We start from the raw sequence: 15073 nt of genomic DNA, 5'->3' as shown, positions 1-15073 counted from the left end.
GGTAACTATCTAACCACTCTTCACCACTACCTTATACATAGGTAACTATCTAACCACTCTTCACCACTACCTTATACATAGGTAACTATCTAACCACTCTTCACCACTACCTTATACATAGGTAACTATCTAACCACTAGGTAACTTCAACCACTACCACTACCTATACATAGGTAACTATCTAACCACTCTTCACCACTACCTTATACATAGGTAACTATACATAGGTACCTATCTAACTTCACCACTACCTTATACATAGGTAACTATCTAACCACTCTTCACCACTACCTTATACATAGGTAACTATCTAACCACTCTTCACCACTACCTTATACATAGGTAACTATCTAACCACTCTTCACCACTACCTTATACATAGGTAACTATCTAACCACTCTTCACCACTACCTTATACATAGGTAACTATCTAACCACTCTTCACCACTACCTTATACATAGGTAACTATCTAACCACTCTTCACCACTACCTTATACATAGGTAACTATCTAACCACTCCACTACCTATACATAGGTAACTATCTAACCACTCTTCACCACTACCTTATACATAGGTAACTATCTAACCACTCTTCACCACTACCTTATACATAGGTAACTATCTAACCACTCTTCACCACTACCTTATACATAGGTAACTATCTAACCACTCTTCACCACTACCTTATACATAGGTAACTATCTAACCACTCTTCACCACTACCTCATCTAACCACTCTTCACCACTACCTATACATAGGTAACTATCTAACCACTCTTCACCACTACCTTATACATAGGTAACTATCTAACCACTCTTCACCACTACCTTATACATAGGTAACTATCTAACCACTCTTCACCACTACCTTATACATAGGTAACTATCTAACCACTCTTCACCACTACCTTATACATAGGTAACTATCTAACCACTCTTCACCACTACCTTATACATAGGTAACTATCTAACCACTCTTCACCACTACCTTATACATAGGTAACCACTCTTCACCACTACCTTATACATAGGTACCTATCTAACCACTTTCACCACTACCTTATACATAGGTAACTATCTAACCACTCTTCACCACTACCTTATACATAGGTAACTATCTAACCACTCTTCACCACTACCTTATACATAGGTAACTATCTAACCACTCTTCACCACTACCTATACATAGGTAACTATCTAACCACTCTTCACCACTACCTTATACATAGGTAACTATCTAACCACTCTTCACCACTACCTTATACATAGGTAACTATCTAACCACTCTTCACCACTACCTTATACATAGGTAACTATCTAACCACTCTTCACCACTACCTCATACATAGGTAACTAACCACTCTTCACCACTACCTTATACATAGGTAACTATCTAACCACTCTTCACCACTACCTTATACATAGGTAACTATCTAACCACTCTTCACCACTACCTTATACATAGGTAACTATCTAACCACTCTTCACCACTACCTTATACATAGGTAACTATCTAACCACTCTTCACCACTACCTTATACATAGGTAACTATCTAACCACTCTTCACCACTACCTCATATACATAACCACTCTTCACCACTACCTTATACATAGGTAACTATCTAACCACTCTTCACCACTACCTTATACATAGGTAACTATCTATAGGTAACTATCTAACCACTCTTCACCACTACCTTATACATAGGTAACTATCTAACCACTCTTCACCACTACCTTATACATAGGTAACTATCTAACCACTCTTCACCACTACCTTATACATAGGTAACTATCTAACCACTCTTCACCACTACCTTATACATAGGTAACTATCTAACCACTCTTCACCACTACCTTATACATAGGTAACTATCTAACCACTCTTCACCACTACCTTATACATAGGTAACTATCTAACCACTCTTCACCACTACCTTATACATAGGTAACTATCTAACCACTCTTCACCACTACCTTATACATAGGTAACTATCTAACCACTCTTCACCACTACCTTATACATAGGTAACTATCTAACCACTCTTCACCACTACCTTATACATAGGTAACTATCTAACCACTCTTCACCACTACTTCATAGGTAACTATCTAACCACTCTTCACCACTACCTTATACATAGGTAACTATCTAACCACTCTTCACCACTACCTTATACATAGGTAACTATCTAACCACTCTTCACCACTACCTTATACATAGGTAACTATCTAACCACTCTTCACCACTACCTTATACATAGGTAACTATCTAACCACTCTTCACCACTACTTACATAGGTAACTATCTAACCACTCTTCACCACTACCTTATACATAGGTAACTATCTAACCACTACTTCACCACTACCTACCTATACATAGGTAACTATCTAACCACTCTTCACCACTACCTTATACATAGGTAACTATCTAACCACTCTTCACCACTACCTTATACATAGGTAACTATCTAACCACTCTTCACCACTACCTTATACATAGGTAACTATCTAACCACTCTTCACCACTACCTTATACATAGGTAACTATCTAACCACTCTTCACCACTACCTTATACATAGGTAACTATCTAACCACTCTTCACCACTACCTTATACATAGGTAACTATCTAACCACTCTTCACCACTACCTTATACATAGGTAACTATCTAACCACTCTTCACCACTACCTTATACATAGGTAACTATCTAACCACTCTTCACCACTACCTTATACATAGGTAACTATCTAACCACTCTTCACCACTACCTTATACATAGGTAACTATCTAACCACTCTTCACATAGGTAACTACTAACCACTCTTCATACATAGGTAACTATCTAACCACTCTTCACCACTACCTTATACATAGGTAACTATAACCACTCTTCACCACTACCTTATACATAGGTAACTATCTAACCACTCTTCACCACTACCTTAGGTAACATCTAACCACTAACTACCTCATAGGTAACTATCTAACTCTTCACCACTACCTTATACATACATAGGTAACTATCTAACCACTCTTCACCACTACCTTATACATAGGTAACTATCTAACCACTCTTCACCACTACCTTATACATAGGTAACTATCTAACCACTCTTCACCACTACCTTATACATAGGTAACTATCTAACCACTCTTCACCACTACCTTATACATAGGTAACTATCTAACCACTCTTCACCACTACCTTATACATAGGTAACTATCTAACCACTCTTCACCACTACCTTATACATAGGTAACTATCTAACCACTCTTCACCACTACCTTATACATAGGTAACTATCTAACCACTCTTCACCACTACCTTATACATAGGTAACTATCTAACCACTCTTCACCACTACCTTATACATAGGTAACTATCTAACCACTCTTCACCACTAGGTAACTATCTAACCATACATACCTCATACATAGGTAACTATCTAACCACATCTTCACCACTACCTTATACATAGGTAACTATCTAACCACTCTTCACCACTACCTTATACATAGGTAACTATCTAACCACTCTTCACCACTACCTTATACATAGGTAACTATCTAACCACTCTTCACCACTACCTTATACATAGGTAACTATCTAACCACTCTTCACCACTACCTTATACATAGGTAACTATCTAACCACTCTTCACCACTACCTTATACATAGGTAACTATCTAACCACTCTTCACCACTACCTTATACATAGGTAACTATCTAACCACTTTCACCACTACCTTATACATAGGTAACTATCTAACCACTCTTCACCTACCTTACCTATCTAACCACTCTTCACATACCTTATACATAGGTAACTATCTAACCACTCTTCACCACTACCTCATACATAGGTAACTATCTAACCACTCTTCACCACTACCTATACATAGGTAACTATCTAACCACTCTTCACCACTACCTTATACATAGGTAACTATCTAACCACTCTTCACCACTACCTTATACATAGGTAACTATCTAACCACTCTTCACCACTACCTTATACATAGGTAACTATCTAACCACTCTTCACCACTACCTCATACATAGGTAACTATCTAACCACTCTTCACCACTACCTTATACATAGGTAACTAACCTATCTAACCATACTCTTCAACCACTACCACTACCTATACATAGGTAACTATCTAACCACTCTTCACCACTACCTTATACATAGGTAACTATCTAACCACTACCTTATACTAGGTAACTATCTAACCACTACCACTACCTATACATAGGTAACTATCTAACCACTCTTCACCACTACCTCATAGGTAACTATCTAACCACTCTTCACCACTACCTACCTATACATAGGTAACTATCTAACCACTCTTCACCACTACCTTATACATAGGTAACTATCTAACCACTCTTCACCACTACCTTATACATAGGTAACTATCTAACCACTCTTCACCACTACCTTATACATAGGTAACTATCTAACCACTCTTCACCACTACCTTATACATAGGTAACTATCTAACCACTCTTCACCACTACCTTATACATAGGTAACTATCTAACCACTCTTCACCACTACCTCATACATAGGTAACTAAACCACACCACTACCTTATACATAGGTAACTATCTAACCACTCTTCACCACTACCTTATACATAGGTAACTATCTAACCACTCTTCACCACTACCTTATACATAGGTAACTATCTAACCACTCTTCACCACTACCTTATACATAGGTAACTATCTAACCACTCTTCACCACTACCTTATACATAGGTAACTATCTAACCACTCTTCACCACTACCTTATACATAGGTAACTATCTAACCACTCTTCACCACTACCTTATACATAGGTAACTATCTAACCACTCTTCACCACTACCTTATACATAGGTAACTATCTAACCACTACCACTACCTTATACATAGGTAACTATCTAACCACTCTTCACCACTACCTTATACATAAGTAACTATCTAACCACTCTTCACCACTACCTTATACATAGGTAACTATCTAACCACTCTTCACCACTACCTTATACATAGGTAACTAACCACACCCTCATAGGTACCTATCTAACTCTTCACCACTACCTTATACATAGGTAACTATCTAACCACTCTTCACCACTACCTTATACATAGGTAACTATCTAACCACTCTTCACCACTACCTTATACATAGGTAACTATCTAACCACTCTTCACCACTACCTTATACATAGGTAACTATCTAACCACTCTTCACCACTACCTTATACATAGGTAACTATCTAACCACTCTTCACCACTACCTTATACATAGGTAACTATCTAACCACTCTTCACCACTACCTTATACATAGGTAACTATCTAACCACTCTTCACCACTACCTTATACATAGGTAACTATCTAACCACTCTTCACCACTACCTTATACATAGGTAACTATCTAACCACTCTTCACCACTACCTTATACATAGTTACCTATCTAACCACTCTTCACCACTACCTTATACATAGGTAACTATCTAACCACTCTTCACCACTACCTTATACATAGGTAACTATCTAACCACTCTTCACCACTACCTTATACATAGGTAACTATCTAACCACTCTTCACCACTACCTTATACATAGGTAACTATCTAACCACTCTTCACCACTACCTTATACATAGGTAACTATCTAACCACTCTTCACCACTACCTTATACATAGGTAACTATCTAACCACTCTTCACCACTACCTTATACATAGGTAACTATCTAACCACTCTTCACCACTACCTTATACATAGGTAACTATCTAACCACTCTTCACCACTACCTTATACATAGGTAACTATCTAACCACTCTTCACCACTACCTTATACATAGGTAACATCTAACCACTCTTCACCACTACCTTATACATAGGTAACTATCTAACCACTCTTCACCACTACCTTATACATAGGTAACTATCTAACCACTCTTCACCACTACCTTATACATAGGTAACTATCTAACCACTCTTCACCACTACCTTATACATAGGTAACTATCTAACCACTCTTCACCACTACCTTATACATAGGTAACTATCTAACCACTCTTCACCACTACCTTATACATAGGTAACTATCTAACCACTCTTCACCACTACCTTATACATAGGTAACTATCTAACCACTCTTCACCACTACCTTATACATAGGTAACTATCTAACCACTCTTCACCACTACCTTATACATAGGTAACTATCTAACCACTCTTCACCACTACCTTATACATAGGTAACTATCTAACCACTCTTCACCACTACCTTATACATAGGTAACTATCTAACCACTCTTCACCACTACCTATACATAGGTAACTATCTAACCACTCTTCACCACTACCTTATACATAGGTAACTATCTAACCACTCTTCACCACTACCTTATACATAGGTAACTATCTAACCACTCTTCACCACTACCTTATACATAGGTAACTATCTAACCACTCTTCACCACTACCACTCTTCACCACTACATAGGTAACTATCTAACCACTCTTCACTCTTCACCACTACCTTATACATAGGTAACTATCTAACCACTCTTCACCACTACCTTATACATAGGTAACTATCTAACCACTCTTCACCACTACCTTATACATAGGTAACTATCTAACCACTCTTCACCACTACCTTATACATAGGTAACTATCTAACCACTCTTCACCACTACCTTATACATAGGTAACTATCTAACCACTCTTCACCACTACCTTATACATAGGTAAACCACTACCACTACTAACCATCTAACCACTTCACCACTACCTTATACATAGGTAACTATCTAACCACTCTTCACCACTACCTTATACATAGGTAACTATCTAACCACTCTTCACCACTACCTTATACATAGGTAACTATCTAACCACTCTTCACCACTACCTTATACATAGGTAACTATCTAACCACTCTTCACCACTACCTTATACATAGGTAACTATCTAACCACTCTTCACCACTACCTTATACATAGGTAACTATCTAACCACTCTTCACCACTACCTCATACATAGGTAACTATCTAACCACTCTTCACCACTACCTTATACATAGGTAACTATCTAACCACTCTTCACCACTACCTTATACATAGGTAACTATCTAACCTCTCTTCACCACTACCTTATACATAGGTAACTATCTAACCACTCTTCACCACTACCTTATACATAGGTAACTATCTAACCACTCTTCACCACTACCTCATACATAGGTAACTATCTAACCACTCTTCACCACTACCTTATACATAGTTAACTATCTAACCACTCTTCACCACTACCTTATACATAGGTAACTATCTAACCACTCTTCACCACTACCTTATACATAGGTAACTATCTAACCACTCTTCACCACTACCTTATACATAGGTAACTATCTAACCACTCTTCACCACTACCTTATACATAGGTAACTATCTAACCACTCTTCACCACTACCTCATACATAGGTAACTAACCACATCACCACTACCTTATACATAGGTAACTATCTAACCACACCACTACCTATACATAGGTAACTATCTAACCACTCTTCACCACTACCTTATACATAGGTAACTATCTAACCACTCTTCACCACTACCTTATACATAGGTAACTATCTAACCACTCTTCACCACTACCTTATACATAGGTAACTAACCACACACCACTACCTTATATACATAACCACTCTTCACCACTACCTTATACATAGGTAACTATCTAACCACTCTTCACCACTACCTTATACATAGGTAACTATCTAACCACTCTTCACCACTACCTTATACATAGGTAACTATCTAACCACTCTTCACCACTACCTCATACATAGGTAACTAACCACACCCTTATACATAGTTACCTATCTAACCACTCTTCACCACTACCTTATACATAGGTAACTATCTAACCACTCTTCACCACTACCTTATACATAGGTAACTATCTAACCACTCTTCACCACTACCTTATACATAGGTAACTATCTAACCACTCTTCACCACTACCTCATACATAGGTAACTAACCACCATACATAGGTAACTTCACCACACCCTTATACATAGGTAACTATCTAACCACTCTTCACCACTACCTTATACATAGGTAACTATCTAACCACTCTTCACCACTACCTTATACATAGGTAACTATCTAACCACTCTTCACCACTACCTTATACATAGGTAACTATCTAACCACTCTTCACCACTACCTTATACATAGGTAACTATCTAACCACTCTTCACCACTACCTTATACATAGGTAACTATCTAACCACTCTTCACCACTACCTTATACATAGGTAACTATCTAACCACTCTTCACCACTACCTTATACATAGGTAACTATCTAACCACTCTTCACCACTACCTTATACATAGGTAACTATCTAACCACTCTTCACCACTACCTTATACATAGGTAACTATCTAACCACTCTTCACCACTACCTATACATAGGTAACCACTCTATCTAACCACTCTTCACCACTACCTTATACATAGGTAACTATCTAACCACTCTTCACCACTACCTTATACATAGGTAACTATCTAACCACTCTTCACCACTACCTTATACATAGGTAACTATCTAACCACTCTTCACCACTACCTCATACATAGGTAACTATCTAACCACTCTTCACCACTACCTTATACATAGGTAACTATCTAACCACTCTTCACCACTACCTTATACATAGGTAACTATCTAACCACTCTTCACCACTACCTTATACATAGGTAACTATCTAACCACTCTTCACCACTACCTTATACATAGGTAACTATCTAACCACTCTTCACCACTACCTTATACATAGGTAACTATCTAACCACTCTTCACCACTACCTTATACATAGGTAACTATCTAACCACTCTTCACCACTACCTTATACATAGGTAACTATCTAACCACTCTTCACCACTACCTTATACATAGGTAACTATCTAACCACTCTTCACCACTACCTTATACATAGGTAACCTATCTAACCACTCTTCACCACTACCTTATACATAGTTAACTATCTAACCACTCTTCACCACTACCTTATACATAGGTAACTATCTAACCACTCTTCACCACTACCTTTCACTTATACATAGTTAACATCTAACCACTCTTCACCACTACCTTATACATAGTTACCTATCTAACCACTCTTCACCACTACCTTATACATAGTTAACTATCTAACCACTCTTCACCACTACCTTATACATAGGTAACTATCTAACCACTCTTCACCACTACCTTATACATAGGTAACTATCTAACCACTCTTCACCACTACCTTATACATAGGTAACTATCTAACCACTCTTCACCACTACCTTATACATAGGTAACTATCTAACCACTCTTCACCACTACCTTATACATAGGTAACTATCTAACCACTCTTCACCACTACCTTATACATAGGTAACTATCTAACCACTCTTCACCACTACCTTATACATAGGTAACTATCTAACCACTCTTCACCACTACCTTATACATAGGTAACTATCTAACCACTCTTCACCACTACCTTATACATAGGTAACTATCTAACCACTCTTCACCACTACCTTATACATAGGTAACTATCTAACCACTCTTCACCACTACCTTATACATAGGTAACTATCTAACCACTCTTCACCACTACCTTATACATAGGTAACTATCTAACCACTCTTCACCACTACCTTATACATAGGTAACTATCTAACCACCACATTCATAGGTAACTAACCACACCACCACTACCTTATTCATAGGTAACTAACCATACCACCACTACCTTGTTCATAGGTAACTAACCACACCACCACTACCTTGTTCATGGTAACTAACCTCAGTTGGTGTGACCAGTTAACACTTCTACTATTTGTCAGTGTATAAATTATTTTTAACTTCCTGTCCCGGCTGGTGTGTGTTCTCCAAACACATGTCAGTAAGAGTTGTGTCTACTATATTGGTGTGTGTTCTCAGGTAATGCAGCAATTATTTTTAAGGGTTTGTCTAAGCTGGTGTGTGTTCTCCAGTGGAATGCAGCAGTCTTAGGAAGGGTTGTGTCTTAAGCTGGTGTGTGTTCTCCAGTGGAATGCAGCAGTCTTAGGAAGGGTTGTGTCTTAAGCTGGTGTGTGTTCTCCAGTGGAATGCAGCAGGATGGTGCATTTCTCTCCCTGGATCAGACCCTCGTCTCCAGACACAGAAAGGATCATCCGCCGACGCAACTGGCTCTGGAGCACACGGTGACACTAACAGCCCTGTGAATGATCCATGTTGAAACCTTCCAACTAAACAATTTCCTGCCAAACGTTGTCAGTGTGTTGCGTTAAGGCACAGGTGTCAAACTCATTCCAGGGGGACGAGTGTCTGTCTCGCCTCCCTTGTACGTGTTTGACTTAAGGTCACTGATTAGTAAGTTATTGTCCTCGCCTGGTTATTTAGGTCTTATTTGAAAGGGGAAAAACAGCAGACCCTAGGTCCTCCATGGAATGAGAGACACCCCTGATTTAAGAACAGTGGGTCTACTCAAACAGGGTCTCTAGGTAGTTGGACAAGCATACATTCCCCATATGACACCATGTTGTTTTATAATAAGAGTCAAACATATTTGACACCTGGATCAAAGACTGACAAGTAAACTGGATTCTTTAACGAAAAAGCTAAACTTTATTAAGTGAGAGACCGGTGGAGTGGTGTTACAGTGATGTCATCATGCCAGGAGACGTTCTCTCTCTACATACACAAAGCAGAGCTCAACACCAGTTTCCTCTTCAGTTTCATCTCCACTTTTCCTCTCGCGTTGTCACTTCCTGAGCAGGGTCACTCGTCTCTCCTCCCTTGGGTCTCTCGGTTCAACAAGCTCCATTGCTGAGAGTCTAGTGCTGTTTCCTCCTGAATGAGCATCCTGGGTGAAAGACAGAGTTAGTTATGGTCCCAGACAGATTTCACTTTTATATGGTAGGGAGAGAGGTCAAACTACTGTTAAGGCTAGACTGACAGCCTAGTGGGGGAAGGAGATGAGGATAGCCAACTATTGATATGGCCAGACAGACAGCCTAGCGGTTATTTAATCTAAACTGTCTGCGTAGCCAGGTGCTAAAATAAACTTGGTTCTATTTTTGATGCTTGACGCGCCTCTCCCATCTCCTCGTTGATTATTGAAATATGAACAAAAGGTCCACACACCAGTCCAGTCGGTGGTGGTAATGCACTTTAAAAAGTTGGTTGCCAACCGACAAAGTCCACAGGAGAGATGACTAGAAACTAACTAGGTTTCCCCTTTTATCTGTGGATTGTCAGAGTAGAGAACACAATTGTGCACAACTCAAAATTGGTCAATATTCTATAAAGATCCAGAAATAAAGGACCTTGTGCATTTCAGGTAAAATAACCCAATGTTCATCTCCCAGGACAAATAACCTCACAACAGCAAGCTAAATGTTTTGTTTCGACCTGTTTCTTGTGGGTTTTTTTTACTGAATTAGTTCATATGAGGAAATCAGTCAATTAAAATAAATGTATTTCACATGACTGGGAATACAGATATGCATCTGTTGGTCTAACTATTTAAAAAATGGATCTCATCATGCTATTTCTGCGCATTTAAAATGCAATTGTGTTTGTAGCTTATTCCTGCCCATACCGTAACCCTGGGGCACTCTGTACACAACGTTGACATCAGCAAACTGCTCACCCACACGACGCCATACGTGGTCTGCTGTTGTGAGGGCGATTGGATGTACTGCCAAATTCTCTTAAAATGACATTGTAGGCAGGTTATGGTACAGAAAAACTATCAGCTCTGGTGGATATTCCTGCAGTCATCACGCCAATTGCACACTCCCGACATCTGTGGCATTGTGACAACTGCACATTGGGAACCTGTGTAATGCTCACTAACAGGGATCTTTTATTCCAGCTCATGAAACATGGGACCAACACATCTTGCGTTTATCTTAGTATATCGTTAGTTTTGATGTGTCTGGTGTGGACATAAAAAAACAACATGGTCCAGTCAGCATGATATGGACAGACATTCACTAGGCACTCAATGCATGCCAATATTGTCAATCATTAACATTAGGACAGACAGACTGGTGATCCAGGAAACGGTATATAGCACCGCTGTCACTAAGCAAACAATACAGGTTCCACCTGGCAACAGCACAGATCATGTAGTGAGAAATGTTTAACGTCAAATCGCAATAAAGATTCACCCATTTTGAATGTGTTTTTGTGCATATCTGGGTGATGTTCTATCAATTCCCTTAGTCATTTCATGTGCGCCTGAGCTATTGTCATTCAGGCCGGTATGATGTAGCACTGATAACTTCCAGGGTAGTGGGAGGCTAATGGGACTATGACTTTTAGATTGTAATATGGGGAGAAGTGTCCTCGAGTGAGCCATTTATCACATTTTTACAATTTCCTTACATTGAAATGTGTAACTTAACAAAGGGTCTAATACATTTGCTTCGTCAGTCCATGCATGGTGCTGCTGTGAATGTCAGACTCTACGATGAGGCACATCGATCTGCAGGTTGAAAATGGTGAGAGCTGTGAAATCACCTAAACAAACTGCACTAACTAGCAACTTCATATGCTGGTATTGACTTTGGTGTTGCGTTTAGATACGTTTGCGAGCCAGCTCCAGAGCTTTGCATTGTGGATTTTGTAGTCAACTTGAGCCGAGACAGATTTCCAAAATTATTTTTTACACATTGCTACCAACCTTATCACAAAATGAAACATTTGTTCACAAATACATTGTCCACAGTTATGTAGCACTGTAAATGGTTTTGGGTGACATTTTCCTCTAAGTATTGTTATGATAATATTTTGAGGTCCCTGGCCATTCCTAACCTTAAAAACACTGCCAACCTGAGCTGTGGTGAACACAAACCAAGCCAGCTGAGCTGGTCAAGGGGCATGCTTCAATGGGGACTATTGAAAAAAAATACATTAAATTATTTGGGTCATGGTCAGTAAAGTATGAAAAAAAAAACTACATTTTCAACTGGAAAACAAAAAGGAGTTTAATTTGACATCTCATGGCATGATCCTAAAGAGTGGCAGGTCAGACTTACAACTAGAAACAGAACAGAGTATTATTTATGTATACTAGTGTGTTCTTGCAGTTAGTTATTGAAAGGAATCAGTGGAGACTCCATCCAAACAAGACAACCACAAGGTTACTGTATGCCTTGGTTGACACCTCATTCACTCTGGAGACAATGAATGGGCAACACATAAAGGCATCAATTATGTCCAACAGTATTTCTCCATCCTGGACACTGTGTGGAAGGCTGGGTGTGTGTAATATAGTACCTTCTGTGAGGCGTGCTTTACCCCCTGTAGGTTGACACAGGACTGTGGAGCATCCGACACACAGGACGACCGTCTGGGCGTGACTGAACACTGTCGTGATCTTATAGCATCCTGTAGAGAGAACAGTTCAGACAAATTAACATTCACCTCAATGTCCTGAACGAGACCAACTCGTGTTTTCAGTCCCAACAAATCGCACACAAATGATCTTCTAATTACTGTTGTGTTCTTGCAGTTATTGAAAGGAATCAGTGGAGACTCCTTTCCAAAAAAAGACAACCACACAGTTACTGTATGCCTTGTTTGACACCTCATTCACTCTGGAGACAATGAATGGGCAACACAAAGGCAAGTCTCTACACATCCCTCTAGAAACAAGTCAGTCTCAGTAATTAATAACCATGTCATTTAGCTGACAACGTACAGAAGAGCACATTCTATTCCCTGTGGGAATCAAACCCACAACCCTGGCATTGAAAGCACCATGCTCTACCAACCGAGCCACACTGGATCACATCGAGTTTCCATTAGCCATGCAAACTCTCCCTTTGGCAGACTGACCAGTTTTACTGAAGACAGGCAAACCAATGACCTGTCAGTTGAATATGGTCCCACATCCCTAGATACTAACCCATGGTCAGTTTGGTTAACGTATTTAAACATTTAAAAAAGTACAGTCAGTTAGGAACACATTTACAATGACGGCTGCGTTTGGTGTGATCTGAGCCGTGGAATCACTTCTAGCTTCTACAGGGACACACGAACCTGGACATTTGACGTCCATAAAATACGAGTTAGGGCTCTGTACAAGACGCTTCTTCTTGTGACTCCTCTTCTCCTCCTCTGAGGTTGGGTGCAACAAGTCCTTTGCGAGCTGAAAGAGAAACCAGAGGGTGGCCATCTTAGACAATGCAGATGGGAAAGTTTATTTAATAATCTAGCTAACAAGTTAAAACAATGTCCATACAGGATATGTGTACATAAGTTAGTATAATCAAAAACATTTTACAAAAGTTCGGTTAAACGCCTGGCTAGTAAGTTCAGTACTGGCTAGCCTACCCTTTTTAACGTTAGCTTGTTTAGCTAAAGGCTGCCTACGTCCACTATCAAACATACGGTCAGGGAATGTGCATATCTAGTCAAACTGCATCGTGTACAAGCGCTGTCAAATGCTTAGAAACAATCACTAAACATCAAACTAGTTAGCTAGTTACATGTCCGTCCATGCTTTCTATTGCATGTACGCCGCCATATTGCGTCAATTCAGCAGACCATAGCACGCGCTTGGCACGCAGTTTAAGATTGTACTAGATATCCATTGGTTGAATAATCCCGAATATAAATACATCGGAATATTTGCAAAGTTCTAATACATCGATGGATGTGGTCATGTCCCGCTCAAACAAAATTCCCAAGGATGAAGCAGGGGTTATATTGCCTGTGTGCGCACTTACTGGCATGTTGGCGAGTTTGTAGCCGTTGCCGAAAAGAAGGATCAACCGGAAGTTGACAGTTAATAAATGAACGGGCAGAAGAGCAGGGGCCGGAAGTGTTTTGTCGCCATTACGTGTCAAGGAGGCGAGGCAAAGGAGGCCATGTTTGTGAGGTCAACTCTTTCTTCCAAATCACACAGGTCTACACACAGAGAGGTTTAGTTCAGCGCCATCTAAAACTAGCCTTACTGGCACATT

At 39.5% G+C, this 15073-nt stretch overlaps 1 protein-coding gene and 2 non-coding genes across 4 annotated transcripts; all 3 read right to left on the bottom strand.

The window, feature by feature from the left end:
- Nucleotides 1-10698: 10698 nt before the first annotated feature.
- LOC118367923 (40S ribosomal protein S27-like) lies at nucleotides 10699-14937 on the bottom strand. 2 transcript variants are annotated; one of them, XM_035751664.1, is made up of 4 exons: nucleotides 14837-14937; nucleotides 14148-14256; nucleotides 13383-13493; nucleotides 10699-10959 (listed from the first exon to the last, which is right to left on the bottom strand). In XM_035751664.1, the coding sequence occupies exons 1-4, from the start codon at nucleotides 14840-14842 to the stop codon at nucleotides 10931-10933; spliced, it is 255 nt and encodes an 84-aa protein (XP_035607557.1). In that variant the 5' UTR covers nucleotides 14843-14937; the 3' UTR covers nucleotides 10699-10930. The 2 variants fall into 2 exon arrangements, with proteins under 2 accessions (XP_035607557.1, XP_035607556.1); XM_035751663.2 differs by lacking the exon at nucleotides 14837-14937 and having other exon boundaries at nucleotides 14148-14298.
- LOC118367956 (small nucleolar RNA SNORA13) lies at nucleotides 13179-13312 on the bottom strand. Its single transcript, XR_004822220.1, has one exon. It is a non-coding gene; the product is annotated as a small nucleolar RNA SNORA13 (small nucleolar RNA).
- Nucleotides 13599-13733, bottom strand: LOC118367955 (small nucleolar RNA SNORA13). The gene has a single exon (XR_004822219.1). It is a non-coding gene; the product is annotated as a small nucleolar RNA SNORA13 (small nucleolar RNA).
- Nucleotides 14938-15073: the final 136 nt, after the last annotated feature.

This window comes from Oncorhynchus keta, chromosome 34 (genome assembly GCF_023373465.1).
Source record: "Oncorhynchus keta strain PuntledgeMale-10-30-2019 chromosome 34, Oket_V2, whole genome shotgun sequence".
In the NCBI taxonomy this organism is placed as follows: domain Eukaryota; kingdom Metazoa; phylum Chordata; class Actinopteri; order Salmoniformes; family Salmonidae; genus Oncorhynchus; species Oncorhynchus keta.
Note: the sequence above shows the minus strand (reverse complement) of the source record. Positions and strands in the feature narration are given on the sequence as shown.

Excerpts from the sequence above, each read along its gene's own strand:
- LOC118367923 (XM_035751663.2), bottom strand. The coding sequence starts at position 14,283 with ATGGCCACCCTCTGGTTTCTCTTTCAGCTCGCAAAGGACTTGTTGCAC. Across the intron at positions 13,494-14,147 it reads TATGGACGTCAAATGTCCAG|GATGCTATAAGATCACGACA; the intron begins GTTCGTGTGTCC and ends TTCTCTCTACAG. Across the intron at positions 10,960-13,382 it reads TAAAGCACGCCTCACAGAAG|GATGCTCATTCAGGAGGAAA; the intron begins GTACTATATTAC and ends TCTTTCACCCAG.